General features: G+C 59.7%; 1 protein-coding gene across 8 annotated transcripts; it reads right to left on the bottom strand.

Annotated features, from left to right (window-relative positions):
- Positions 1–6268: 6268 nt before the first annotated feature.
- Positions 6269–25343, bottom strand: THOP1 (thimet oligopeptidase 1). 8 transcript variants are annotated; one of them, XM_045863386.3, is made up of 13 exons: positions 25177–25343; positions 22384–22596; positions 19697–19845; positions 18554–18661; positions 15459–15561; positions 12418–12617; positions 11978–12113; positions 11161–11527; positions 10634–10835; positions 8122–8308; positions 7795–7923; positions 6896–7032; positions 6269–6475 (listed from the first exon to the last, which is right to left on the bottom strand). In XM_045863386.3, the coding sequence occupies exons 1-13, from the start codon at positions 25190–25192 to the stop codon at positions 6317–6319; spliced, it is 2106 nt and encodes a 701-aa protein (XP_045719342.1). In that variant the 5' UTR covers positions 25193–25343; the 3' UTR covers positions 6269–6316. The 8 variants fall into 8 exon arrangements, with proteins under 8 accessions (XP_045719342.1, XP_045719343.1, XP_045719345.1 ...); XM_045863387.3 differs by having other exon boundaries at positions 6269–6472; positions 25177–25342; XM_045863389.3 differs by lacking the exon at positions 12418–12617 and adding an exon at positions 12869–13029 and having other exon boundaries at positions 6269–6472; positions 25177–25342.
- Between the last annotated feature and the right edge of the window lie 775 nt (positions 25344–26118).

The following is a 26118-nucleotide window of genomic DNA, read 5'->3' on the forward strand; positions in this document are numbered from 1 at the left end:
AACACTTCCTGAGGTACTTGCGATGTTTTAAGTAAAGACTGGATTTCCCTGGTCTCCATCCAGGAGCCGAAACATCATGCCATGGCCCCTGGGGTGGACCAAGGCTGGAGGTCCGTGGCCTTCATGTCCCGAGCCTCCTGCCCTTCCCATCGTCATCCCACCAGCTCGAGACGGGCCCCTCACTGAGATGGAAGGATGGGGGACAGGGCAGGATATGGGGGGCGGAGACACGGTGCTTCTCCAGTCTTCCAGGGAGACCAACCCCATCTGTAAGCCCAGCCCTTGGATCGTTGGTCTTTATCCTACAGAGAACGATCGAGATTGACTAGTACCGCGACCTACTCCAGGACACGTAGAGTCCGTTCTCCTCGGAGACACTGTCTGGATGTGCTTATGGCCAGGCAAGAGATTTAGTCCCATGCCCCAGCCTTCCGGGGACCACTTGGTTTTTGCCTGATGCTGCCTGAGCCACGATATTTTCTGAAGCACAAGCTCCTCACCGGGGCCAAAGCATTCCAGGGCCTGCCCACTCCCAGTGACATGGTGCCGTAACCCTGCCCTGCGGTCCCGTGGGCTCCGTGGCACTACCCAGCCGGCCGCCCTCTGGTTCCGACCCTAGCCACTGCGGATACGGGAACCGTATCCCACTCCACTTTGACCAGATGAGGGAAGCTGAGGCCAGTACCCACTCATCCTCGCACATATTTCTCAAGACCGCCCAAGTTTACCTGCCGTGCACATGGGATGCGCGCCATATCCCAGCCTTCAAAGTCTTTGCGGAAACGTCAGCAGCCGCCCCACAGGCTGCGTCCTAGGCGCGGGTGTCCATTATGCTTGTCATCACTGGAGTTCCCTAGTAATGCGGTCACAACATGAGCTCCTGGGTGGACCACCCAGATAGACAGGCAGACCCCAACTTCGGCTGGAGGAGAGGTCTCAGAGTCCCGGCGGCTGACATGAGCTAACTTTGCCTTCATCGGGCCAGGCGGTTTTCGGTTTTCCTAAGGCCCCGAGTCTGCTCTTGCTCACACGGGTTGATGGGCAGCGGGGACAGGCACCAGCATCTAGTTCAACAACACGGTGCCGCAGAAACCACCCCCAACCGTGCCACCCCACATCGCTGCCTCCCCTGCTCAGGGAACCTCTCTAGGCCTCAGACTCCAGAACAGCACCCCTGGGAGCTGAAGCTCCCAAGCAGAGGGACCCTGACCTCCTTCCCTGGCCTGGCTCTCTCAGACATTACAGATAAGGTTGAGATGCATTATTTGCCTAAGCTTTCATTGTTGGCAAGCGCTCTCACACTTACGTTTCTGTTATTTGCGACAAAGTTTACTGTATTGTTGTCAAAAACCATAACCTAAAGATGTTTTCACGTGGGAAATTTGAGTGACATCCATTGTAGCCACACGGTTGTCTTCCTTATTCTCTACTGGACACTGCCCCCCATAACCCCGGACCCCCCTCCCCACAGTCTACTGACACACAAGCTCGAAAGCAGCGTTCCTGAATCTACACGATGGAAGATGTGCAGGTGATTCAACAGTGCAATCCTCAGACCATGGCCAGTTTGGGCCTACTTCAGGAAACTGGTCTTCGAGCGCTAAAACTCTGTAGTCAAGAGTGTTTGCTCAGCCACTGGTCATACTTCGGGACCCTGGCTTCTTCCGACCCTCTCTGGATGCATCATTCCGGGGCACTTTCCTCTGGTCATCAATAGAATATTCAATATTGTTCGATTTTAGTTTTAGGCTTGTCTAGGAGATCGAGACACCTGTCCAACATCTCAGAAGGACTTCCATCCAGGGACCTTCTAGCACGTTCTCTGAGGCGAGAGCCTCGAATGTCTACGTGTGGCGAGGCCCTGCCACTCTGCGGACACACCCGCACTGCAGTCTGCCTGCTGGCTTCACTGATTCTGCAAATACCACCGACTCCCACGGGTGAGAGGCCGCACGGGGGCTGGGAGAACATACCGGAGATATTTGCTGGCCTTTCACGTTTAGAGGGTCCATTTTAAGCTCATTTTCGCGCGGCGTGTAAGCTGGAGGACCGAGGCTCAGTCTTCAGCACATGCGGGCCCGCCGGCTGGAGAGGGACTCCTTTCCCCCGACTTGCCGCGATGCCTTCAGTGCAAACGCAGACGTCTCCTACGTGTGGGTCTGCTCCTGGACTTCGGTTTCTTCCGCTCCACCCATTGATTCTGTCCATCGCTGTGCCCAAACCACACCGCGGCTTCACGACTGTGGCTTTCTAGCAGTCTTGGGTCACGCACGGTGAACGTCCTCCAGATTTCAAGGCCTCCTCGGCCACTTGAGCTTCTTTGCATTTTAATATAGATTTTAGAATCATCAGTTAGTTTCTACAAGAAAGAAAAGTCTGCTGGAATTTTAACCGGGATCGCGCCGTGTCTGTAGACCCACTGGCGGGGGGAGAGCAGGCATCTCCCGAGCCTCTCTGCTCGGTGAACAAGCTCAACCCCTCTCTGCTTGCCTCCCTCGACAGGAGTCTGCGTTCTCAGGGCGGAGAGCTGCACGTCTCTTGTCCTGCTCATCGCCACGTGTTTAATGTTCGACGCTATTACAACTAGTAATCTTTTAAACACGTAAGTATCTCCGGTTCCAAGTACTTCTGCTAGCAGACATGGGTAGGAGGCTCTTCGTCAAAGACACACGGACGGCAAGCAAGCGTGTCAAGAGCGGCTGGACATCGTTCGCCATGAGGGAGAAGCAAAGTAAAGCCCCAGTGAGAGGCCACCTCACGCCTGTCCGAAGAGCTGAAATCCACTTCTAGAAAGCTGAAAGCCCACGTCCACACACAGGCAGGCACACGAACGCGCACAGTTTTACTCCCGGCAGCCCCAAACCGGAACCAACCCCGAAGCGGACCGGGTGAATGAACCAACATTCACAGACGATGCAATCACGTGCACCAAGAATAAGGGGCCCGCAAGGACGCCTCTCGAGGTAATGACCCTCGGCGTAAGAAGCCAGACAAAACCACAGCGAGGACATCCTGTACGGGGCGGTCCGCGCAAGCCCTAAGAAAACGGACCGTACCTGCAGTGGCAGAAGCAGGTGAACAGCCGTGTGGGGCGTGGCAGGGCCACCAGGAAACTGGGTGTCACGCTGTGTCGTCCTGAGTATGGTGATGCTTCCACGAGGACAAACGAGTGTCGAAACTTTAAACGTGTGATTTTCATGGAAATTTTACCTCCACGAAGGTATTAACCATAAACACGCGCACAGCCCCGCAGACAGGGCCGCTGTCCTGAGAGGCGTGGACAGACGCCCGCGGGAGGTCCTGGGGCCGGTGCCGTTCTCTGGGCTCAGGGGCGGTGAGGACTGCTAAGTCCCTCCCGGACCAGAACCAACACAACCCTCCCCGGGCCCCCGGCGCCCGCCCGCCCTGATTACCTCAACACCCCCCGTCGGAGGGGGGCCCCGACAGTCCCAGAGGCTGAGAGGCCGGTGCGCTGTGGCGAGCCCAGCTTCAACTGCCACGTATCCCGGGGGGGCCGGCAGGGACAGGGCCGGGGACAGGGCGCTGCAGGTGACAAGGGCTGCTCAGAGTGGCTGAAGCAGGAAAGGGAACTCAGGGTTCGTCAGTGCACAGCTCGGGGCAGCCTTCCTCATGGCTCTGGTCCCCCCGGGTCACCGAGCACGGCTCCGTGTACCCCACAGCCTATATTCTCCCAGTCCCGAGTCAGGGTGGGGGGACAGGGGACACCGAACTTCTACTCCCAGTTTCAACACGAGTCACGGGCCTGACAGCACCAGCCCAGTGAGGCTACGTGTCACGGTGAACCACGCTCTGGCTGGAGAGATGGGCCGCAGTGCCCGCCCTAGCCTGGGACCGTGGGCCCCTCTGGGACTCGGCGGTGCCCCCACCTCCTGCGTGGCAGGGCGGGCTGGAAAGCCCAGGGAAGGTCTGGGGTGGTGAGGATGAGACCACACCAGCCTGTGCCCCCTTTGCGGCCAAGATTAGCTCGGTTTCCTGGGTCACGTGGGCTCCCACCTGGCCTAGCCTGGGCTGGAAGTCCCCCCTGGGCCCCACTCACCCCACAAGCCAAGCCTGAGACTTGAACCCAGGATCCACATGGGGGTTCCCAGAACGAGAAAGCTGTGCTCATCACCGAGGCCGCACCAAGCCGGGTCCTGCCAGGCTGCTGGCTCCGGCTGGCACTGCTGGATGAGGGTGCCCGGGAAGGAGTGGACACAGCCCCGGTCCTGAGATGCCCCGGCTGAACAGCCCCGAGGGGAGGAGTCACATGACGGCCCCTCGGCTCCCTCAGGGGGAAAGCGGCTGCTCGAGGCCACCGGCCGGAAGGATCCAACAGCTCTCCCTGGCATCCTGAACCAAACCTGAGAGGGGTGCAGCATCCCCCGAGCCCACTGGCCCACTCAGGGACACAGGCCTGTGGCTCCGTCCCCATCCCCGGCCCCCAACTGCCCCGCTGGGGGTGCCAGCACCCCACCTGGGTTTGCACAAGGACCAGGTCGTGGCCGTCTGGGGGCTCTGCACGGGGAAAGGCAAGGACAGCTCAGCCCCCAACATGCCTACTGCTGGACGGGAGCCCCGGATGGAAGCCCAGGTGTGGTCTGTTGGTTGTCTTTGCCCCTTCTTGGGCCCCAGCTGGTTTAAGTGTAAGCAACAGCGGCCTGGGACGGTCTTAGCCTTTTTTTTTTTAAGATTTTATTTATTTGACAGAGAGAGACACAGCGAGAGAGGGAACACAAGCAGGGGGAGTGGAGGAGGGAGAAGCAGGCTTCCCGCCGAGCAGGGAGCCCGATGCGGGGCTCAATCCCAGGACCCCGGGATCATGACCTGAGCCGAAGGCAGACGCTTAACTGACTGAGCCACCCAGGCGCCCCAAACCTCCACCTTCTTAGCAGCGCCCTCGAACGCCAGGAGCATAGCAGCTCTGGGCCCCAGTTCCCCGCCCTCTCAGGCACAGAGGAGGGAGCAGGAAGTAAGCCAGGTCTGCCTCAGCGCAGCGGCCACAGCCGACTAGCCTAGAGCTGGTGAGAATGGGCTGGGCAAGGAGGCAGACCTTCCCGAGGTGCCAGCCTGACAGGCATGGCCGCCTGCCTCGGGGAGAAGGGTCAGGGAGCTGCACGGTTCCTCATTCCACGGATCATGGATCGGTCCCCTTTCGAGGGGAGGGGGACGACGGACTGGTGGGGACAATTCCCGGGCAGGTGGCAGGGCTCCCAAAGAGCTCAAAGACCAGGGAAGACAGAACACACGGGGCGGCCCAGACCAAAGGAAGTGGTGCTGCTCAAGAACCCCTTCCGAATTTCCACAACCAGAAAGTATCACCTAAGGCATTTTGAAGAACTATCAGAGGACCCAGGAAGGCCGCCCGTCCCCATGGCCCAGACTTGGCTGCGTTGCTACCAGCCAGAGGGAGCTGAGCCAAGAGGACCACACGTGCCTTAGTCTTCAAGGTCACGCGGTCCAGAAAGGTCCCAGCCTGGCGTCCAGCAGCTGCGCCCATTAATCAAACCGTCAAATCACAAATCCCTAGGCCTGGCCAAGGGGCCGGGACAGGAGCTGTGCCCAGCGGGGGGGCTCCAGGGCCCCAGGGCGGGCGTGGCCTCCCAGCTTCCTGGAAGAGCTGAGCCTGGTCCACGTGGGCCCGGGCCGCCCAGGGAGGGGGAGGTCGGCGGGAAACAGACCCCTCCTGGTGAGCGGTAGGGGCACGCCGGTTCCACAATTCCCATCGGCACCCCCACCCCTGCACGCAGTCTGACAGCTCAGCCAGCTCCCGGAGACCCCAACCCGTCACAATCCAGAACGCACCAGCCTTCGACCGCCCCGTGTCCCTGGCCTGAGGGCTGATGGCCAAGCACATCCGGGGCTGACGGGCTCACCGGCACATCACCCCCATGTGACAACGGATAGTCCGCTGGTCTGCGGTAGAAGCACAAGAGTCAGAGACCAGGCCAACAGTCTCTTCCTTCTTTACAATTTTTTTTTTTTTTTTAATGGCTGCATTTCAAAGAACCACCATCTTTTCACTCAGAAAACTTCCCAAGAAGGGGATGGATTAGTGCAACAAATCGGCGGGCCTGACGGGACACAGTTTCCCAGGCATCTGGAGGATAAGACCCCACCAGCCCAGGCCGACCACCAAGGAGACTGGACAGGAGGAATGAACGGGGAGGACGAACACCCCCTCTCCTCACCCTGCCCCCACCCCCCACCCTGAGCTGCAGGCCACCCCGTTTCCCGACTGGGGGCTAAGGCAACAGGGCGGCAGGAGCTAGGGTGGGGCTGGGGTGGGCTGGCCCGGGGCCGGCAGGGCTCTGGTGCGTCAGCAGGCTGCTGGCTCGCTGCGGTCCACCTGCAGCCCTTTGCTCAGGAGGAAGGCGTCCTGCTTGGGGTCTCGGCCCAGGAAGAGCTTCAGCATGACGCTGGCGTCCTGGGAACCCCCGGGCCTCAGGATGCAGCTTCTGTAGTCCATGCCAACCTGCTGGGAATGGGGTGGGGGTGGTCAGTCCTCGAGCATCCCCTCCCGGCCACAAGTGGGCTCGTGGGTGCCTGCATCAGCATCAGAGAGAACATGCACGCGCAAGCACACGAGTGTTATTCACAAGCATGTGCACGAGCACGTGCGTGCAGAACCCCACCCATTCACAACACCGCGAGGCCCTTCACGTCACAGAGGCTGAAGCCCCAGCCGAGCCCACGGCACAGGTGGCTGAGCTTCTGCGGTGACAGAACACAGGTCTGGAGAGCTGGCTGAGCCCCAGCCCCAGGAGGACCCAGCGAAGACCAGCAGGTGTCCCCGCTCCCCTCCCCTGGTCCCGGGCGGCAGGGAGCAGCGCCGAAAGGTCACTTGCTCCCTCCGCAGGCGGGCCCCCCTCCCACTGAGTGGCTGGCCTGCCCTCACCTTGCTGTTGAGGATGCCCTCCTGCTTGAAGCGCGTGTGGAACATGTCCATGGAGTACACCTCGCTCCACAGGTAGCCGTAGTACTGGGCATCATAGCCACCTGCCAGGTGGCCGAAGGTCGCAGGCATGTTGGTCCCTGGGACAGACGTGGCACGGCTCTCACTGCGGCCCCCCAGCCCCCAGCCCCCTCAGTGCCCGCTGCCGGGAGAAGGGAGCCTCAAATCAGCCCCATCGGAGGTGACCCACACACCCAGGAGGAGAGGAACGGGCCCCACAGGAAAGTGGTAGCTGGACAACTTGGCCTGCTACCTGCTGACGCTGAAGAGTTCACACAAAAGGATAAATCAAGGCACGCCCATATGGTGGAAAGCACGCCCTGGTTAAACTTTTGAAGGGATTTTTAAGTGCTTGTAGAATAAAGCAACGCCATACCCCCTATGCTGAAATCCCGATTTTCACACGCGTTCATCCAAGCACTTTCGAGAACGCCCAAGGACAGGCATCACAACCTGATCTCCTCTCTGCCTCCAGGGTAGGACATCCCTGCTCCTTGCGGCACCTCCCAGGCCTATTCCAGAGCAGGGTGCGGGAGGGCACCGCTGAAGGAGTTCGGGGGCTGGCGGGGAGGGAAGCGGCATACAGCCTGAGCGGAAGGAGGGACGGCAAGAAGGGATGGAGCTGCTCACACCCACCAGCTGCCAGCCACACGCTGGAGCCCACAGGCCCAGGAACACCAAGCGGCAAGGGCGCCAGAGGCCGTCTGCTTCCTCCCGGGCCTCAGCCACCACCTAGAGACTGGCCTGACTCCCTCCACACGTCACTAGATCCTTCTGCCTCCGGGAACGGCTGGGACCCTGACCCCCCCCCCCCCAGGTGGGCCCACCTTGCGAGCGGCTACCTGGTGTGGCTGGGACCCCAAGGATCTCCTGGCAGAGGCGGGCGTACTCCTCCGCTGGGTCTGCAGCCGTCTGGGTGTGCAGGGCCTGATCCACCTTGGCCAGTACGATCTGGCGCAGGTTGAAGAGACCTGACGGGCGGATGGAGACAGGGAAGCCGGCTCTGTACTCCCTCACAAGAAGGCACGCGCCTGGCCTCCCCCGCGCCCCCAACCTCGGGGCCAAGGCCTCCCGGAGGCCCCAGGCAGGAGGGCGGCCCCGGGCAGAAGGGAGGGAGGGCGGGCCTGGGCGGGCCCTGGGCGGGAGGGAGGGCGGCCCCCGGTGGGCACCTGTGTTGGCCTGCCGAGACTTGATGAGCTTCTCAAGCAGCTCCTGGGGGATGGCGCTGCCCGTCTTGTAGTGCTGGGACATCCTGAGCAGCGGCTCCTTCTCCCACACCCAGTTCTCCAGCATCTGAGAAGGTGCCTCCACGAAGTCCCGCTCCACGTGCGTCCCGCTAAACATGGCAAACTCCGCCTGTGGGGGCGGGCAGGGCTGCAGGGAGGTCTGGACCCTGCCCTGCCAGCCGCCGGCCTTGCCGGGGCACGGGGTACGCTCTGCTCTCCTCACAGGCACAGGCTGCGCGAGCCCCAGGGCTGGGGACGGGGGGCAGCGGAGGCTCCCGGGCGCTGCTAACAGCCTTCCCAGCCCAGGACACACGGAGGCGGGGAGCACGCCCATCCCCGGCTGGCCACCTGGGTTCCCTTCCTCATCCACAAAGCCAACGCTCTCAAAAAAGCCCTAGACCCCAAAGGCGCGGGCCTGGAAGCCACAGGATGTGGATGGTGGTGCTGGAGGCACCTTGTGCTTTCTCCACTGTTAGCTCAGCCGTTCTCCTGAAGCCGTGTAGAGCCCAGCTCTGGGGGCCACCCGGGCACGTCCCTTCAAGGCCCGGAGGGGGGCAGAACGGGAGAGGACGAATGTTGGGCCTCGTTACGCACAGGCCTTATTTGGGACTTTGCCTACTTGCTAAAATTCCCAACCCAAGACCAACACCTGTGGCGCTTCGTGGTCCTTTAACGCTCTGCCTCTGGGCTTCAGCTCTGTGAACAAGTGTCCTTTTCATGCTCTGCTGAGAGCCCCCCCCCATTTTTATGTTTTTGTAAGCGATTGGGCTGTTTAGACGGATCCCAACAGGGGCGCCTGGCGTCTGCCTTCGGCTCGGGTCATGATCCCAGGGTCCTGGGATCGAGCCCCACATCGGGCTCCCTGCTCAGCGGGAAGCCTGCTTCTCCCTCTCCCACTCCCCCTGCTTGTGCTCACTCTCACTCTGTCTCTCAAATAAATAAATAAAATCTTTAAAAATAAATAAAATGGATCCCAACTGCCACGCTGAAGTGGTTTCCGGCTTTCCTGAGGGCAAGAAGGCCGTGATGTGCAGGGACAGCCCGCGGTCAGATGCGTGAGCTACAGCGCGGTCGGCTGGGAGCTCAGTGTGACGGACCAGCGGCACCTACCAGAGGTGTCTGTAAACAGAAACACGCACGACCCGAGGGACCCAACCCTGTGCTCCCGCGGGAGCCCTGCTTCGGTATCTGCGAAGTGGGCTCGCAGCGACTTTACAGAACTGCCAACAGTGAGCACGTGTCTCTGCAAAGACCTGAAGGAAATGAGGGAGCCATGAGAGTCACTGGCAAAAGAACGTTCCAGATCCGGGACATACCCCGTGGGCACGCAGCGCAGAGGCAGGCAGAGGCGAGGGGAGTGTGGACAGGGCAAGGCGGCCGGGGCACACAGGCCCCAGGGCTGCAGACGCCGCCCTGCCCTGAGGAGCGCTGAGCGCCGTCACCCCAAGACGACACTTATCGCACAGCGGACGATAGACAGACACAGAGAGTTAAAGCCCAGACTTCTAGAAAAGGAAAATTAGGAGAAAATGATCGCTTCAACAAGACATAAAAAGTGAAAACCATGAAATAAAAAAGACAGTGCACTGAACACCAAAGTCAAACCCTCTGCTCAAAACACGCTTCTCAGCGCATCCCACGCGCAGGCATGTTACTCGGCAGAAAACAGGGGCGAGGCGCCCACACGCTCGGCCCTGGGGACGGATCCCGAGCCCACGACGCTCAGGGAGGGAACCAGACATGGAAGGTCACACGGGGTGTGAGTCCACGTGGGTGACACGTCCAGAACGGGCTCATCCGCAGACGGGAAGGGGGCTCATGGGGGCCGCGGGGGGACAACTACAAGGGACGAAGGCTCTTTCTGGTGACGGAAATGTTTCAAAACATTTGGGTATGGGCGCCTGAGTGGCTCAGTTGGTTAAGCGACTGCCTTTGGCTCGGATCATGATCCTGGAGTCCCGGGATCGAGTCCCACATTGGGCTCCCTGCTCAGCGGGGAGTCTGCCTCTCTCTCTGACCCTCCCCCCTCTCATGTGCTCTCTCTCTCTTTCTCTCTCATTCTCTCTCTCAAATAAATAAAATCTTTAAAAAAAAAAAAAAGTTTGGGTAGCAGTGATGGCTACGTGACTTGGTAAACTAACGATCACTGAAATATTCAGCTTAAAACGAGTTAGGGTGGCCCTAACCCAATGACCAGCAACCTTATGGTAGAAGAGGAGGACACAGACACACACAGAGGGACAACGGTGTGAGGGCATGAGGAGACAGCGGCTGCGGGCACCACTGACCCTGACTGCAGACCCCCAGCCCCGCTGAGACACATTTCTATCCAGTGAGCCAGCCGTCTGCAGGGCTCGGTGGTGACCCAAGGAGCGGGGCGCCGTCCAGGGAGGCGGCTGCCTCCAGACGCACCAACCGCCAGCACCGCCCCCGTCCCCGAGGCCCCTGCACCCACCTGAGAGCAGAGCTGGTGCATCACGTGCCCGAACTCGTGGAAGTAGGTCTCCACCTCGTCATGCTGCAGCAGGGACGGGGCGTCCGGGGTAGGCTTGGTGAAGTTGGCCACCATGGCCGCGATGGCGATCTGGCGGGTCCCGTCGTGCCGCAGGCAGCCTGGCTGCAAGCCGAAGCAGGCCGCGTGCCCGTACTTCCCTTCCCTGGGGACGGAGGCAGGGTCGGGCCCAGCCAGGGATCTGCGGCACACACCACCCGGCCGACAGGGCTCCTGACCCCGCCGGAGCCCCTAACCGACCCATCTGCCAGCCCAGGCACCTGCACAGAGCAGCTCAAACCTGCTCCTCGGCAGCCGGGGGCCTGCCCCACACTCCGTCCCACGGCTCGGGCGGAACCTCCTGGGCACCCTCCCCCTGGGCAGTGAGCACTCCGGGCCCCTCACCCGGCCCTGCACCGCGGCAGCCCCACAACCCGTTCCACAGATGGGAACGCTGAGGGGCAAGGAAGGGTCTCCGGGCTCACCCGCACCTTGGGTAGAGGTCCAGGTAGAACTTCCCAATGACCTTCCCTGAGGCCGAGTCCCTCACGGAGTACAGCTTCACGTCCTCGTGCCACACGGTGGCGCTCTCCTCCAGGTCGAAGGTCAGCCCCAGCAGCTCCTGGTAGATGCTGAGCAAGCCCTTGGTGACCACCTGCATGGGGAAGTACTCCTTGAGCAGGTTCTGGTCCACGCTGTAGCGGGTCTCCTCCACCTGGTTCATGTAGTAGCGCATGTCCCAGGCGTTGATGCGCCCGTCAAAGTCCAGGCCCCGCTTCTCGCACTCGGCCTTCTTCAGCTCCAGGATCACGGCCCGCTCCTGCTCCCCCAGGGGCTTCAGCTTCTGGGCCAGCTCATCTGGAGAGGGCAGAGGGGAAGGCTAGGCTACCCGGCGGCGGCTCCCCCGCCAGCCCCGGTCCGCAGCACGATGGCGCCAGCATCCCACCTGCAAGGCCAGACTGCCGGCACAAGCCAGACAGACATCGCCCTGCAGCAGGTGGGGGTGCGGGCAGGGGCCCCTCGGTCTCCTTCCACGAGCAGGAAAGGATGGCCAGAGTGGGGACGCTTGCCCAGAGCTCACACCAGGACGCAGCAGCCAGGGGCAGACGCAGGCTCACCCCAGAGCCCTACGCTCGGCCATCAGGTTCGAGCCCCTTGAGGCTGAACAGGGGTCAGGGAGGTGTTAGGATTCCCACTGCAGGGTGGACAGAATGTGGCTCTCGGAGGCCTCACCACATTGCAGGCAAGAATAACCTGAACCCCACTCCTGGAACCCACGGCAGGAGGCTGAGGGAGGCAAAGGGTTACCTAGGAAAGTGGCCACCACCTGGCTGCTCTTAGCCATGTTCATCTCCAGGACGTAGTCGGCATGCGTGCTGAATCCCAGCAGGCTGGACTTCTGGGCCCGGAGGGTCACCAGCTCTCTGAGGATCGCACAATTCTCCTGGAACCGACCAACGACCAGCTCTGTGGGCGCCAGGCCCACCACCTCCCACTTGGGTCCCGTGGCCAGCACAGTTCTGGAATGCCAGGACCCAGCCAGCTGCATCTCGTCCCCACCCCCCTTCCCATGGCCTAGGTTTCCATGGCTGCCCTGTGGTTCTGCCATAACACATGCATCTCTCTATTAATCCTCAGGTCCCTTCTGGACCCAGAAAGGGTGTGACCGTGAAGGGTTCGAAGGCCGTGAGTGGAGAGCAATGTGGGGCCAGGTGAGCCGCAGGGGGCACTGTGCACGGGGAGCTCACCCCCGTCTGCTGGAGACACTGAACAGGAGAAGCGAGGCCACACCGCGGCGTGGACACAAACACAAGCGTCTGTGTGGGAATGGATGTCTGTGCGCTGAAGACACGCCCCAGGCCGCAGTTAGAGGGCCCAGGCCACCACACAAGACACAGAAAAGGGGAGGGCGCGTCTGCAGACCCCAGCTCAAGCCCCAGCAACGCCACTGGAGAGAGAGAGAGGGGATGACCGAAGCTAAGGCGCGGGAGCAGCGGATGGTCACAGACACGGGACTGGCTTGGGGAAGAGGTCAGACCCTGAGCTGTGGCCCCGGGCCCAGAGCCAGAGCCAGCCCCGGCACGGAAGTCTGGGAGGGGCAGGCTGAGCTCGCCCGGGGCTTGCCGACCCCCGAGCCCGGCCCAGGAGGCACCGGGCAGACAGGACAGGCCCCGCGACTTCCAGGCATTGCCCTCCCACCTGCTTGCAGCGACAGTTAAAGGCCTCCTCCACCTTCCTCCTGGTCTCAGGCACGTGGCATTTCTTCAGGAGGGGAAAATAATGTGGGTACTTGAGGGTGACTTTCAACTTGTCATCCCCAGCCTTCTCCAGCGAATTCAAAAAGTCCTCCGGGAGGCCTCCTGCGGGAACAAAGCCACGCCTGCCACAGGCCCAAGAAGCTGCCAGGCCCGTGCAGCTGGGGCTGGAAGCACGCGAGAGGCTAGGACTGGGAGCCTACGGGGAACAGGGCGCCGGGCCCGGCCTCCCCACCCTGCCCTGAGCCCCTCTGGGAAGACGGAGAGCTGCTGCCCTTCCCACCAGGGCTCCCAGGGAGGAAAAGCTCCCCTCGGCTCAACCCCGACACAGGGGGCTTCCGGGAACTGCAGTCTCTTCCCTCGTCCCTCCCCCAACAGCGACACGAGGGGTGGACAGATGCCACCCTCGCCCTCCTGACGGGCCGAACTTCTGCAAAGGCCCCCACCCGGCTCCCTGCGCCGAACTGTCCTCCTAAGACAGAGATCCGGGTGCATCACCTCAGACTGAAAACCTCCAGGGGCCACCACAGCCCCAGCTCCGACCTGGCCCACAGCTCCTTCCAAGGCCAGCTCGCCCGGGGCCCTCTGGACAGGTGAGAAGGGACGCTGGGCGGCAGGGTGGGCAGTGCTCGCTGTGTGCACAAGCGTGTGCACGTGTGCAGATGCCCGTTTCCTAACTCTGGGACAGGGCCTGGGAACAACAGACCCACAGCAGCAATGGGCACGCGCGGCACCCACATCGCAGTTTCTAAACAGCCGCCCAGGCCAGGGTGGGGACAAAAGGAGCCTGGAACCCAAGTCTCAAAGAAAGTGCTCAAAGAATAACAGGGACACTTCAAGCTGCAGAGGCTCTTGAGGTGGAACTGGGACAATATGAGCATCAAAACAGGGACAGCAGAGATCACAACCCCGGGAGTAATGGGGCCTCTGTCCACACCGCCACTGCAGATAAATCCACTACTGGGGGGAGGTGCTGACTCGAGAGACCAGCACACAAACGCACAGCAACGACGGGGTCAGAAGACCATTCGCGGGAGCTTCACCCAGCAGCACACGGGAGGGGCTGCAGCCCAGGCCCCCCCCGGAGTTGCTGCCGACCAGGGAGACACCCGGCAGAGGAGCGCCTTCCCCGAGCAGCGGAGACTCAGGGGGAAGGGGACAGAGTGAGAGACATGCTGTCCGAGACCCTGTAAAGGGACACCAACTCTCCCTTTGGCAAGCAGGAAATCAACACGCGCCACACCCTTGCTCAGCAGGACCCACAGGCCGGCCGCTCAGGCCGGCCCGGCCACGGTCACCGCCTCTGCCCTCTGAGGCCGGCTCTGCTCCACGGGAGGCCCCTCGAGCTAGACAAATGGGCCGAAAAGCCGGCCCATGCGAGGGTGTGGGCGAGCAAATTTGTCGGCCGAATTCGAGACCCGGATCCTCCTCTGGCCAGGAAACACAGCGGGCGCGTGTCCTTACACGGGGAGCCACATGGGGGGACGTGCCGCCTGAGGCCCAGGCACGGAAGGGACCAAACCAGAACAAAGGGCAGCAGAGGGCAGCGCTGACCGACCTGCAAGCCCCTGCTTGGGAAGGCCCGCCGCTGTGGGCCCCTTTGCAAGCCAGCTGCCCTTGGGGGCCTCCAGGTGCGGGGCGGGGCGGGGGGGACCTCTGGCAGTGGTTGGGGGGGAGCTCTGGCCACGAGGCCCGGCACGGCCAGCCCCCAGGCAGCAGCAAAACCAGGGCCTGGGCTTTTCAAAAGCGTCCACGTCAGGAGAGATGACAACACTTGTGTGAACAGCTGAGGGGCGGCTCATCGGAAAAGGAGCCTAAAGAGCCAGGAAAACTCCATGTGACGGTGCTCCGTGAGCGGACGCGACGGCGGAGAGGAATACAAGGAGTGTCCCCGGGCCGGCGGCACAGGGGGACACAGGTTGTGTTCTCCACGATGCGGCCGTTCCGAGTGCGAGGTGCACTCCTGGGGACGGCTCACAGGCCTACACACGACTCTCCCACAGCGGGAACATATGTGTGGCAGTGTCCACGGAAAGGACAGAAGGTGCACTGTCAGCTTGGGGACGCCGAGGGCACAGGGCTTCCCACGGTACGGTCCTTACAACTTTCCCACAGTGTCAAGTTTTTTGAAATGAAACAGCTGGGGCAAGAGAAGCAAAGACTACACATTAAAAAAGACACCTCGGCCCCAACCTTTCGTAATTCCCACCTACAGCCAGGTGTGGGAAAAAGAACCAGCGGAGATTGAGTCTATCTGATCCTCTTACAAGATTCAAACGAGAAAGGCAGCAGGTGGGGGCGTGGGCCTCAAAGGGCAAATCCTGGCTAACTCAGCCGCCTGACCCAGCGCTTTGGGCACTGCTCGAGGAAGGATCTAGAAAGTGCTGACTGCTCCAAGGGAAGAAAGCCCCTCGCCCAGGGCGGTGGGACACACGTCCCCGCACCTCGGAAGCCTGCGGGTGGTGGCCACGGCCTGCAAGGGTCCTGAAGCCGCGAATCAGCCCCCCGCCCCCACCCGCATCCCCCGCCAGTACCCAGCTCCTCTCGTGTGAGCGGCAGGAAGGTCGTGTCCTCGTTCAGGTTCTTGTTGAAGTCGATGCACAGAAGACTCAGCTTCTTCTTAATGCTCTTGATTTTCTGCAGGGAGGAGCACAGCTGTGAGTGGAGTGCTTCCACCAGGGCTGGGGGCTCCCTCCCTACGGGCAGAAGAGACAAGGGAGGCGAGAAGAGGGACGGAAAAGACACAGACATCAGGTTCTAACACCGCTGTGCACAACGCCAACAGAACACAGACACGGGCTTCCATACTGAGCGGCCTTGGAGACCCTGGGGACCTCGGCTAGCGTCCCCAGCCAAGAGCATCCTGGACCCTACTACCTTCAGAGTCCGCAGCCTAGGCTTTCGGACATTTTGACAGAGCAGCAGGGCTAAGCCTCAACGTGGAAACTTCTGAGGGGGGCGAGGCGCGGCGCAGGAGGGGGTGACGTGGGGCCACAACGTGGGCCCACCGCCACCTCCGGGGGGCCTGGAGCCGAGCCCAGCCCTGGGCCTGACGACAGAGGCTCTGCGCTAGCAGGACAGGGGGGCGGGGCAGGGCAAGTGTGCCCGACAGCTTCGCGGGCAACGCGGGGCTCCTTGGGCGAGACCCTGGCTCAGAACCAGCCCACACAGGCGCACTGGGCCTCGCCGGCCCCAGCCCTCACTTGCTCATCTCACCGAAGCCGAGCCACTTACGGTTCTGAGATGCAGCAGGGCAACAGCATGTGCCCTCGCAGAACAAGACAACGCTCCGGGGCCCCCACCCAGCCCCCCGCCCCGGCTCCACATGGTGCTCCGTGTCCCTTCCAGCAAGGTGGCCCCCAAGTCACCGTCTGTGCGGCCCCCCGTGCACACACGCCGGCCTTTCAACAACGTGACGGAACTGTAAGAACTGTGGGGCGCCTGGACAGCTCAGTCAGGGGAGCACGTGACTCGATCTCGGGGTCGTGGGTTCAAGCCCCACGTTGGGTGTGGAGCCTACTTTATAAAAAATGAAGGGCGCCTGGGTGGCTCAGATGGTTAAGCGTCTGCCTTCGGCTCAGGTCATGATCCCATACTTTAATCCTGGGATCAAGTCCCGCATCGGGCTCCCCGCTCTGCGGGAAGTCTGCTTCTCCCTCTGCCTCTCTCTCTCTCATGAATAAGTAAATAAAATCTTAGAAAAAAACAAACAAAAAAATGAAAACGGCAGCTCTGCTGCCGTCGCTCCGGCCGAGCGTAGCACCTGCACCTGCTGGAGCGGAGGCGCCACACTGGGCTCTGGGTCCCACAGTCCCGCGATGGAATTGGGACTCCAGTCCCACTGGCACTGGTTTTCTTGTTTTTAAGTTTCTTATTTTTACGGGGGCACCTGGGTGGCTCAATTGGTTGAGTGTCTGACTCTTGGTTTCAGCTCAGGTCATGATCTCAGGGTCCTGGGATCAAGCCCCATGCAGGGCTCCATGCTCAGCGGGGAGTCTGCTTGAGATTCTCTCTGCGCCTCCCTGGTTCATGCGCACGCCAACTCTCTCTCCCAAAAAAAACATATTAATTAAAAAAAGAAATGTGTATTAAAAAAAAAAGATTTTTATTTTTAAGCGACCTCCACACCCAACATGGGGCTGAACTCACGACCCCAAGAGCAAGAGTCGCACGCTCTACCGACTGAGCCCACCGGGCGCCCCTCACCAGCACTGGTGTTAACAAACATGCCTCAGCCCTTGGAGTCCTGGTTTCTTCAACCACAAGCTAGAGGTGCTGGCGTCCGTTCTAAGTGACAAGAGGGACAGTCGCTGAGCTCTGGGCACAGACCTAGTGTCGGCATTAACTGTGTCTTTCCTGTCTTGGTGCTTTCCCATCTGGGGGTCTCGTTGACCGGAAGGGGTGGCCAGTTCCTGGGGATGGTAAACAGCTCACCCTTAAGGGCACCTGTTATGTGCCAACGAGCCAGTCCAGAGCCCACAGCCCAGCCATCTCCTTTACGTGGCTGCCTGGCAGAGAAAACGGGGAGGGAATGGGGGGAACAAAGATCCTCAGTGATTAACCACAGGACAGGGGGCAGGCACGGCCCTGCTCGCCCGCTGATCCAGGCCAGAACGCAGGAGATGCCATCTGTGAGGCTGGGACTTACGATAAGCAATGTGTATTTGGTCTTCGTCCCCATTCCCGGCACACAGCTCCTAAAACCCTTGGAATTTCTTCTGTGGTAACAAGAAACTGCAACAGCCCGAGTGACAGAGGAGTGGGGCCCATCGTGTTGCTTATCACCAGCCCCTTTCAACCACAGTCGAATGCATATTAACGAGATGACTTTTGGAAAGCCCCTGAGGATGGGGGCTGGTGGCACCCCCTGCTACCCTGGGAGGGGAGAGGGGCCGGAGGCTGCAGGTTCAATCAATCACCAGTAGTTTAATCAGTCATGCCTACACAATGAGGTCCCCATAGAACTCCGAAAGGACGGGGTTCAGAGAGCTTCCGGCGTGGTGCACACGGGGCGGGGGGCAGAGCTCCGTGCCTCTCCCCCAGACCTTGCCGTTCCAGGTTATACCCTTTACAGTAAGTCAGTAGTAGTAAGCAAGCTTTTCCTGAGTTCTGTGAGCGGCTCTAGCAAATGACTTGAGCGTGAGGAAAAGGTGGTGGGAACCTCTGACCCAGACTGGTCAGTCAGAAGGAGAGAGAACCACCTGGATCACACCGCCTCCAGGTAAGTGTGTTCGAGTCTGACTGTAGGACACCTGCTGGTGTCACAGAGTGGTGAGTGATGTGGGAACCCCCACACGTGCGGTGTCAGAGGGAAGCCATGCCGTTGTAGCGGGTATGGAGAACAGAGGCCCCCAGCCACAGTGAGCTCTTCCTTAACGCCACCGCACTGAAGTCACGGAGGGGACCGATGAGGTGTGCCCCCTGCACCGCGCCCTCTCTGTGGCTGAGGGAGCGCACACCATAACCCTGGAGAATCCAGAGCAGGTGGGTGCAAAGGCAGACCTACTCCAGACAGACCTCCCTCCCCAGAACGGAGGCAGCAGAGAGGTGGGCACCCAGCCATAGGCTGGGCCCTCTGACGCTGCGCGAAGCAGGGGGGCCCACCCCAGCCCCGACAGCTGGTACTCACTTGCTGAGTGTCCTCGGGCAGGTGCAGCCCGTTCCTCCTGCCCAGCTTGATCAGTCGCTCCAGGTACCGCAGGGCCTCTGGCCTCAGTGAGTCCTTCTGAACTTTCTCCTAGAGCAAGACAACCACAGTTCTGTATGAGGGAAAGCGGAGGCGCCGTCGGGTGCTGGTGAGGCGGCAGGAGACCGAGGCACACGCGCAAACCTCACTACAGGGAATGAGACGGTGTGGCCGCCGGGCAGAGCAGTTACGACCACCGTCCGACTCGGCAAGGGCACTCCTGGGCGTCCGCCCCAGACACATGAAGATTTACGTTCACACAAAACCTGTCCGCGAGCGTGCACTTCCTGGGAACAGCCCAAACTAAAGCCGGCCTGGAGCACCTCCCACAGGTGAACGGTTAAATGGGAAGGAGAATGGTGGGTGGCCTCAGGTCATCATCCTGGTGGTGGTAGTGACTGGTTTCGCAAAGCGTTACGCTGGGGGAAATGGGGCAAAGGATAGACAGGTGCTCTCTGAATTCTTTCTCACGACTGCACACACACCTACAAAGGTCTCGAAGCTACAGCTAAATACAGAAAATGCCGCTGGTGCTTCCACAGGCCGCCCGCCCAGGCCTGCACCAGAGCACGCTGGTGGGCTCTTCTGACCGAGGGGATGCAAGCGCTAAGGTAACAGAGGAGCGCCACTGTCCACCTCCACGGCTCACTCCCACACCAGCGGCCAAGACCCGGGAGGCAGGGCACCAGCCCTACGGAGCACCCCTCGAGGTCAGGAAAACGAAACCATGTGGTGGGTGCAGGAAAGGCTTACAAAGTCCTAGGCATTTTAGGCTCTATTGTTTGCGTTCCTCTGCATTTATCTCTGTCATTCTCTCATGTTTCTTTACTGTGGTAAAACAAAACACAAAACTCACCGCCTCAGCCGTTCTTAAACGCATGGTTCAGTGGCCCTAAGTGCACGTGCCCTGCCACTCAGCGGTCCCCACCGGCCACCCCCAGGGCCCCTCAGCTCCCCACCTTCCAAAGTCTGAGAAACAGAATGATCAAGTCTAAAGAGATTCTGATCCAGCAGTGCCTATCTGGACGCCGGTCTGTACCCCCGGTGTCTACCTCCAACATGCCTGGTACCTCGCTGCATCCTCACCTGCAGCCAGACAATCCTCTGGTACACATCCTGCCTCATGCTCATCTCCACATCAAACTCCGACAGCTTTTTGTCCGCCTCTGTGCTGGCCATCCGAATGTCCTTAGATGGAGAAACGTGCTGCGGGAAATCAAGGATATTCCTCTGAACTGAAACGGGGGGAGAACGGGACAGGTGTGAAAATAGGCCCCAGGTAGAAACTGGCACATACCAACCTCACCCCGCCAGGCACGTAGCTCATCCACATCTGCCGATCTGTTCAGTGAACGCTCTCCACACTGGGCCCTGGGCTGGGTGCCGGAAGGAAGAAAGGGGCATGGTTGGTCACCCATGTCCTCGGGGATCTCACAGTCCAGTGGAAACAGACTCAACTCCCAAACTCCAAGGAAAGAAGGACCGTAACAGAGAAGTATGACAAGATCTAGAGAGGCTAAAATAACTCGATTCCAGAAAAAGAGCCAAGGCTGCTGATGGCAGCGTTTAAATTCATAAACAATTTTCTAACTTACAGAGCACACTCGCATTTTGTTAAACAGAGGAAGCATGGGTGGTTGTGAGAATGTAAGCTTTAACAATCACCGCCTGACCGGGCAACATACCACTAGGTGCCTACATGCAATCACACAAAAATCACGTGTTCACAGCAGCAGGACCGTGAATAACCCAAGTGGACATGACCCAAATGTCCACTGACAGGTGGGCGGACAAACTCAACGTGTCCCCCACACACCAGCATGTCAGTTGGCTGTGAACAGAAGTGAGGCACCCACGCACGCTGCCCCGGGGACAGACCCCGAGCCCACGACGCTCAGAGAGGGAACCAGACACAGAAGGCCACACGGGGTGTGAGTCCACGTGGGTGACACGTCCAGAACAGGCTCATCCACAGACGGGAAGGGGGCTCGTGGGGGCCAGGGCATGGGGGGGTGGGTTGGAGATGGGGAGTGACTGCTGATGGGGACAGGATTTCCCTTTGGGGTGATGGAATGTTCTAGAATTAGAACATGGTGATGGATAACTCTGAATATAAAAACCACTGAAATGTATGCTTTGAGCAAATTCTATGATATGTAAATCAGATCTCCACGGAGCATTTAGTTTTAAAAAGCATACACTCTGCATTGGAAAGACCTGTATTCAAATCACAGCTTGGTTGCTCCCGTGGCCCCAGGGCAGACCTGCTGCCGGATGCCCAAGAGAGGACAGTGAAAAGGACAGAAATAGCATCCGTCCGTCTGGGATTTACAGGCTCACAAGCGCCTGTGACTGCACCAAGTGTGACAACAAAATCGTGCAGTGTGTGGGATCGATGCAAGCAGCCCGTGAGAGCAGAGGGGGCCCGGGAAGGGGATGCCGAGGGGAGTTAATCTGTGATCACAGAGAAGCCCAAAATCTACCAAAGCAGGGGGTGTGTGAAGCCCCGAGACAGGAGAGTGTGAGCAAGTGCGAGCAGCCACATGGCCGGGCACTCACACCTTTGAGGAAGGTCAGAGAGGGGCGAACCGCACCAAAAGCAACATCAAGGACTCTAGCCTTTGTCCGGAGGGCAGTGGAAAGACACTGAGGGGCTGGCGGGGGGGGGGGGGGGGGGGGGGGGGGAATGCCATGATTCAATTTTAGTTTCCTTTAAAACCCCTTGGGGGGTGGGAGCCGGGGGGGGGCTCAGTTGGTTAATCGTCTGTCTTCGGCTCAGGTCATGATCTCGGGGTCCTGAGATCGAGTCCCACATCAGGGTCCCTGCTCCTCCCTCTGCCTCTCTTCCGTCATGCACACATATGCCCTCTCTTCCTCTCAAATACATAAAATCTTTAAAAATAAAATAAAATTCCTTGGGCTACTGTGGGGAGACAGAAAAAAAGGCTGTAGGAGTGAAGTTGGTGTCTGGCAGGGCTATGCCCAATAGGCAGGAATTAGCATCACGCAATTGCCAAGAGCCTCTCTAGAAAGAGATGAGGGGGGAAGACTGAGGCGCACCCACCTGAAGGCAGCACAGAAACCCACGGCATCTAGCAAACGCGGCACAGGGAGGCTTCGTGAGAACCCCCCCAGCAGAGATTCTCAAAGGTTCCCAGAAAAAGGACTTTTGCTAGAGATCCAGGAGCAAGGGTTTCCTCAGCTCAGAGTTCTCTGCTGCAAGACCCGTCTTGGTCTTTTGTCCCCACACCATCAACCTCTACAGAGTGGGCTCAGGGAAGCAGCTCTGCATCTATTTGAGCACCTCGTCCCTCACAAAGGGAGTAAACGGACCCCAAGGAGAGAAGGATCCAGTTGGGTGGTGATGAGGACACCTAATGGCATCAAGCTACCAAAGTGCAGGGGGGAGAAGAAAAGCAAAGGGGGCCAAGTTGAGTTGCTCAGAGAGAAGGAGCAAGGAGTGGCTGCGGTTTCGAGGCTGGCACGGGAGCTGGCTCCTAGAGAGGAGTGCTGTTAGACAGGCTGTCCTGCTCTGGACCCTCAGATGACACAGCCCGTGAGAACTAAGTCCGCCAGGCTGTGCAGCAGGGCACGCAGGGGAGCCAGCGGCCCTCCGGGCTGCCTCTTGCCGAGCAGATGCCTTTACCCCCAGGCAGCTCCTATATCCATCACCATCCCTCTGGGGAGGAGGAGGCCTCACCCACGGCCAGGGTCCAGGAGCTCCAAGGCCTGAGCACTTCTGCCTCCCTGCCTGGATCCTGACCCGGATTTACCTGTGTAGGACACCTCCACATCAGCCAGCGCCTTGAGGGTACTCTCATAGGACACGTCTTCAAACTTCTGGGAGCCCACCTGGTCATATACACGCTTAGTTTGCTCAATGAGCTCCACAGTGAGCTCCCCTATTTGCTGGGCGCTCAGGTCCCATCTTAGGTAGTTCACCACGGAGCACGGGGCTGCTGTGTCCAGGGCATCTCCTGCACAGGCTGGACAGAGAAGACAGAGCCCCACACTGAATGTGTCTGCTTCAAGGACAGAAGTAGGGTTAGACTAAGTAGGGGTTGGAGGGCAAAGACAGGAGCATGGTTTCCCCATGCAGGTAGGCAAGGCCCAAGGGCACCCCACAATGACCCAGCCCCAACATCGGCAGTGCTGGGGTGGATATTTGGTATACACCTCCATCTGAGTTAACTTACTCGATTAAAGGGCGCTACCCCTGACGTCCCTTGATGTAATGTGACATTTACACTGTATTGCTTTCCTAAAATAGGGAAAATTCCTTATTGCTAAAATGTCCCTAGACCCAAGACTTTTTGGATAAGAGCCCGTGGTCTGTAAAAACATCTGTCGCTTAAACTGCTGTGCAGTGTTCAGGGTAAAGATGTTTTACTTTCATTCCCTCACTGATTCGCAGTTCTGAACTCTGGGTTCTATGTGGCCCCCATTGTACAGATGGAGGTCCGGAGATTTAGAGAATTCAAGTCTCACGCCAGCAAGTGGCGGAGGTGGGATTCAAACCTGTGCAGTCTGACCTCGGCTCCAACCCTGTGAACCAGTGTATCATGTGCACCCCCCACCTTTGTAAATATCTGATTGTCAGATCTTCCTGCCCCCTTTCCAGGGCTCCACCCCGCTTCAACCCTTACTGGAGTTTATACCAGGGATTAGCAAATGACAACCTGTTTTTGTACAGCCCACAGGGTCAAAATGATGTTGCACGAGACTAAGTGACTCACCAAGCCTAAACTAGCAAGCCCTTTACAGACTGGTTTGCTGACCCCTGGTCTACACCATCCACACTCTGTTGGGTCTTGCTTAGCAGGTCTGGCCAGCTGGCCTGTGCCTAGCCACACCTGCTTTCTTCAAGGTATCTCCCAGGCCTTCCCACAGGCTGTCCCCTCTGCCCTGAGCCCCAATCCTAGCAATCCTCCGTTCCATGCTCCTTCCTCAGACATCCCAATGGCATCCCTGCAGCACCTGTGTCTCAAATGGCCACACCTGCCCCAAATTACTTCAATTAATGAACACAGGCTTGTGTGATCCCCCAGTAGAGTATGGAATGCAGAATAAGTAGAAGCTGCTCCAGGAAACACCCACTTGTGCCCCATTTTCCCCTCTGGCATGGCAGGGAGTTGACCAGGGCCACAGTAGTCCTGGACTACCCGCCTTTTTGTGAATACTGAAGAGGGACGGGATCTTTGCAGGGTACTGCCGGCTGGGACCCGTGTTTGGCGTCTCTAGGGCAGGGTGCTTTTTTTAACGACATTATCAACATCTGTGGCTGGGTCGCTCTCTGGGGTGGGGGTCCACCCTGGGCACTGCAGGGTATGAACAGCACCCCTGGGGCCGCAGCCACTCAATGCCAGGAGCACCCCCAGACACTGCCCAGTGTCCCCTGGCGTGCCGCAATCACCCCAGCTGAGGACCACTGACATACACCAAGTGGGAAAAAGAAAGGCTCTTGAGCCAGGGCAGGCCGGACATTCTGGCCAACGGACTGCCACGAGCTTAGGGAAAATCGTTCCGCTTGCAGAGCATCGCGGACTTCAGAACTGCAGAAAAAAGATGCGGGTCTGTGTTACGTCGGGTGGCAAACAAGGGCTCCGGAAGCTCGGACAAGGTAGGAGATGCGTGTGCGCTGAGAACGGTCAGCAAAATCTCCCGCAGGAGCTAGGACCTGAAAACTGGAGCGGACGCATTCACCCTGTGTAGTTCAGCTTGCCACCGACATGCTCGGTCCCGGTAACACTCCTGCCCTCCTGAGGCCTGCATAACCCTAATTATGATTATCAGTAATGCAATTATCATCACAGTCGGCTGGAGAAAGAACCTGGGGGGGGCGGGGGGGGAGAGACCAGCAAGAGAAACTCAGGAGGCACCACACAGCAGCCTGGGCAATTTTCTAAATACAGGACGCACACCCCATCGCTCCCATAACGGAAACCCTTTCAGGACGCCCCTCCGCCCTTAGAATAAAAGGGACCCCCAGCTGCGTTCTCCCCGAAATGACTTGTTGCTACCCAAACGCGCTCCGCGTGCACCTGCCTCCTCGCCTTCGCCCTCGCAGCTCCCGCCACCCGGGGAGGTGCTCCCGCAGCTCAGGGCAGCACAGCGGCTCCTCCCGCGCCGGGGCCGGGCTGATAGGCCACCTCCTCCGAGAAGCCCCCCGGGGACCGCCTCTCGAGAGGAGCGCCGTCAGCCCCACCACCGACCGCTCCCTAAAGCCCTGGCTCGCTTCTCTGCTGGCTGTCTCGGGCTGCGGGACTCCGCCGAGAACTCACGGTCCCCCCCGCCCCCCCGGAGGCCGCCCCCAGGGCCCGACCGGTGCTCAGCGGAAGCCGCACGCACGGAGTTGGCTGAATGAGTGAAGCGCTGGAGAAGCTGGTTCATTCATTCGGCCGCCGAGGGGGCGGGGTCCCGGGTGCGCCGACCCATCCCCCCAGGCTCCAGCCCCTCGAGGGTCACTGGGCTCCGCTCCTAGGCCCGAGTCGCGACCCCGGGAGGCGCGAGGATGGAGGGGACGCCCGGGTGCGGGCAGCGGGGCCGCTCCGAGGGGCAGCCGGTACCTGCGGGGGGCTTCATGGCGGGCGGGTGTGCGCCGGCGGCCCCTCCCTCCACCTGGTCCGCGTCGCGGTGCCTCAGCTGCCGCGGCCGGCCGCCTCCGTCCGCTCACGGTCCGCAGCAGCCGGGACCGAGGCGCCCGCCGCCCGCGCGCCCGCTGAATGCTGGGAGGGCGCGTGCGCCGAGGGCCAGGGCGCACGCGCGCCCCAGCTCCGCCCACACCGCGAGGCGGTGCTTTGGGAGGCTGACGCCCTCTACGCACGCGCCAGAACCCTCCCTGTCCGTCATTGGCTCTGGCGGCGAGGGGGGCGGAACCTTCGGGGAGGCCCGGGAGGGACGTTTCCATGGAAACCACACACCGCTGGCGCCCAGAATCCTGCGTACTCGCGGTTCTTTCTGCCTGGATTTCTCCGCCTGGGCTTCTAGCTCCCGTATTAATTTGTGCTTGCCCCCTTTCTACTTTTATCACTGTATTGGGCTAGTTTTGCAGGTTTTCTCCCGCACCTGAGGGCGTCTCTTTAGTAACCCCTTACCGTCCAGATCTCAGGCGCTTTTTGTAGATTTTCCCAACCAGCATCCTACCCAACTTCTGGCATCGAACGAATATAGGCAGGACACGTATATCAGCAGAATCCGGCGAATCAATTAAATGAAAGGCAGTTTTTTAAAAAATCGAGAAAGCTTCAATAAATGAATCCGGGACTTCAAACAACAGGTGTTTGTTTTTAAACGGTGCAGTATCCTACCCTGTAACTATCGCAAGTCCATTAAAACAAACAAAATCTTGAAGTAAGGGGCCCAGGAAATTTTACTAGAGCCAGAATGGCCAAAAAACCCACTCCCCTTATTTCTGCAAAAGAAATTAAAGAACACCGGGCTCTAAACATGCATGCGTTTCAATAGGATGAAAGTGAATTAGGGGAACGCTTCTTGCAACTTCAACACTA

Source organism: Mirounga angustirostris, unplaced genomic scaffold, assembly GCF_029215605.1.
Source record: "Mirounga angustirostris isolate CCGP_5_RB_7025 unplaced genomic scaffold, mMirAng1.0.hap1 SCAF_1, whole genome shotgun sequence".
Classification (NCBI taxonomy): domain Eukaryota; kingdom Metazoa; phylum Chordata; class Mammalia; order Carnivora; family Phocidae; genus Mirounga; species Mirounga angustirostris.

Coding starts and splice junctions, on each gene's coding strand:
- THOP1 (XM_045863386.3), bottom strand. Junction 11,528..11,977: donor GGTGGTGGCCACTTTCCTAG/GTAACCCTTTGC, acceptor TGCCCTCTCCAG/ATGAGCTGGCCCAGAAGCTG. Junction 8,309..10,633: donor TGCACCAGCTCTGCTCTCAG/GTGGGTGCAGGG, acceptor CCGCCCCCACAG/GCGGAGTTTGCCATGTTTAG.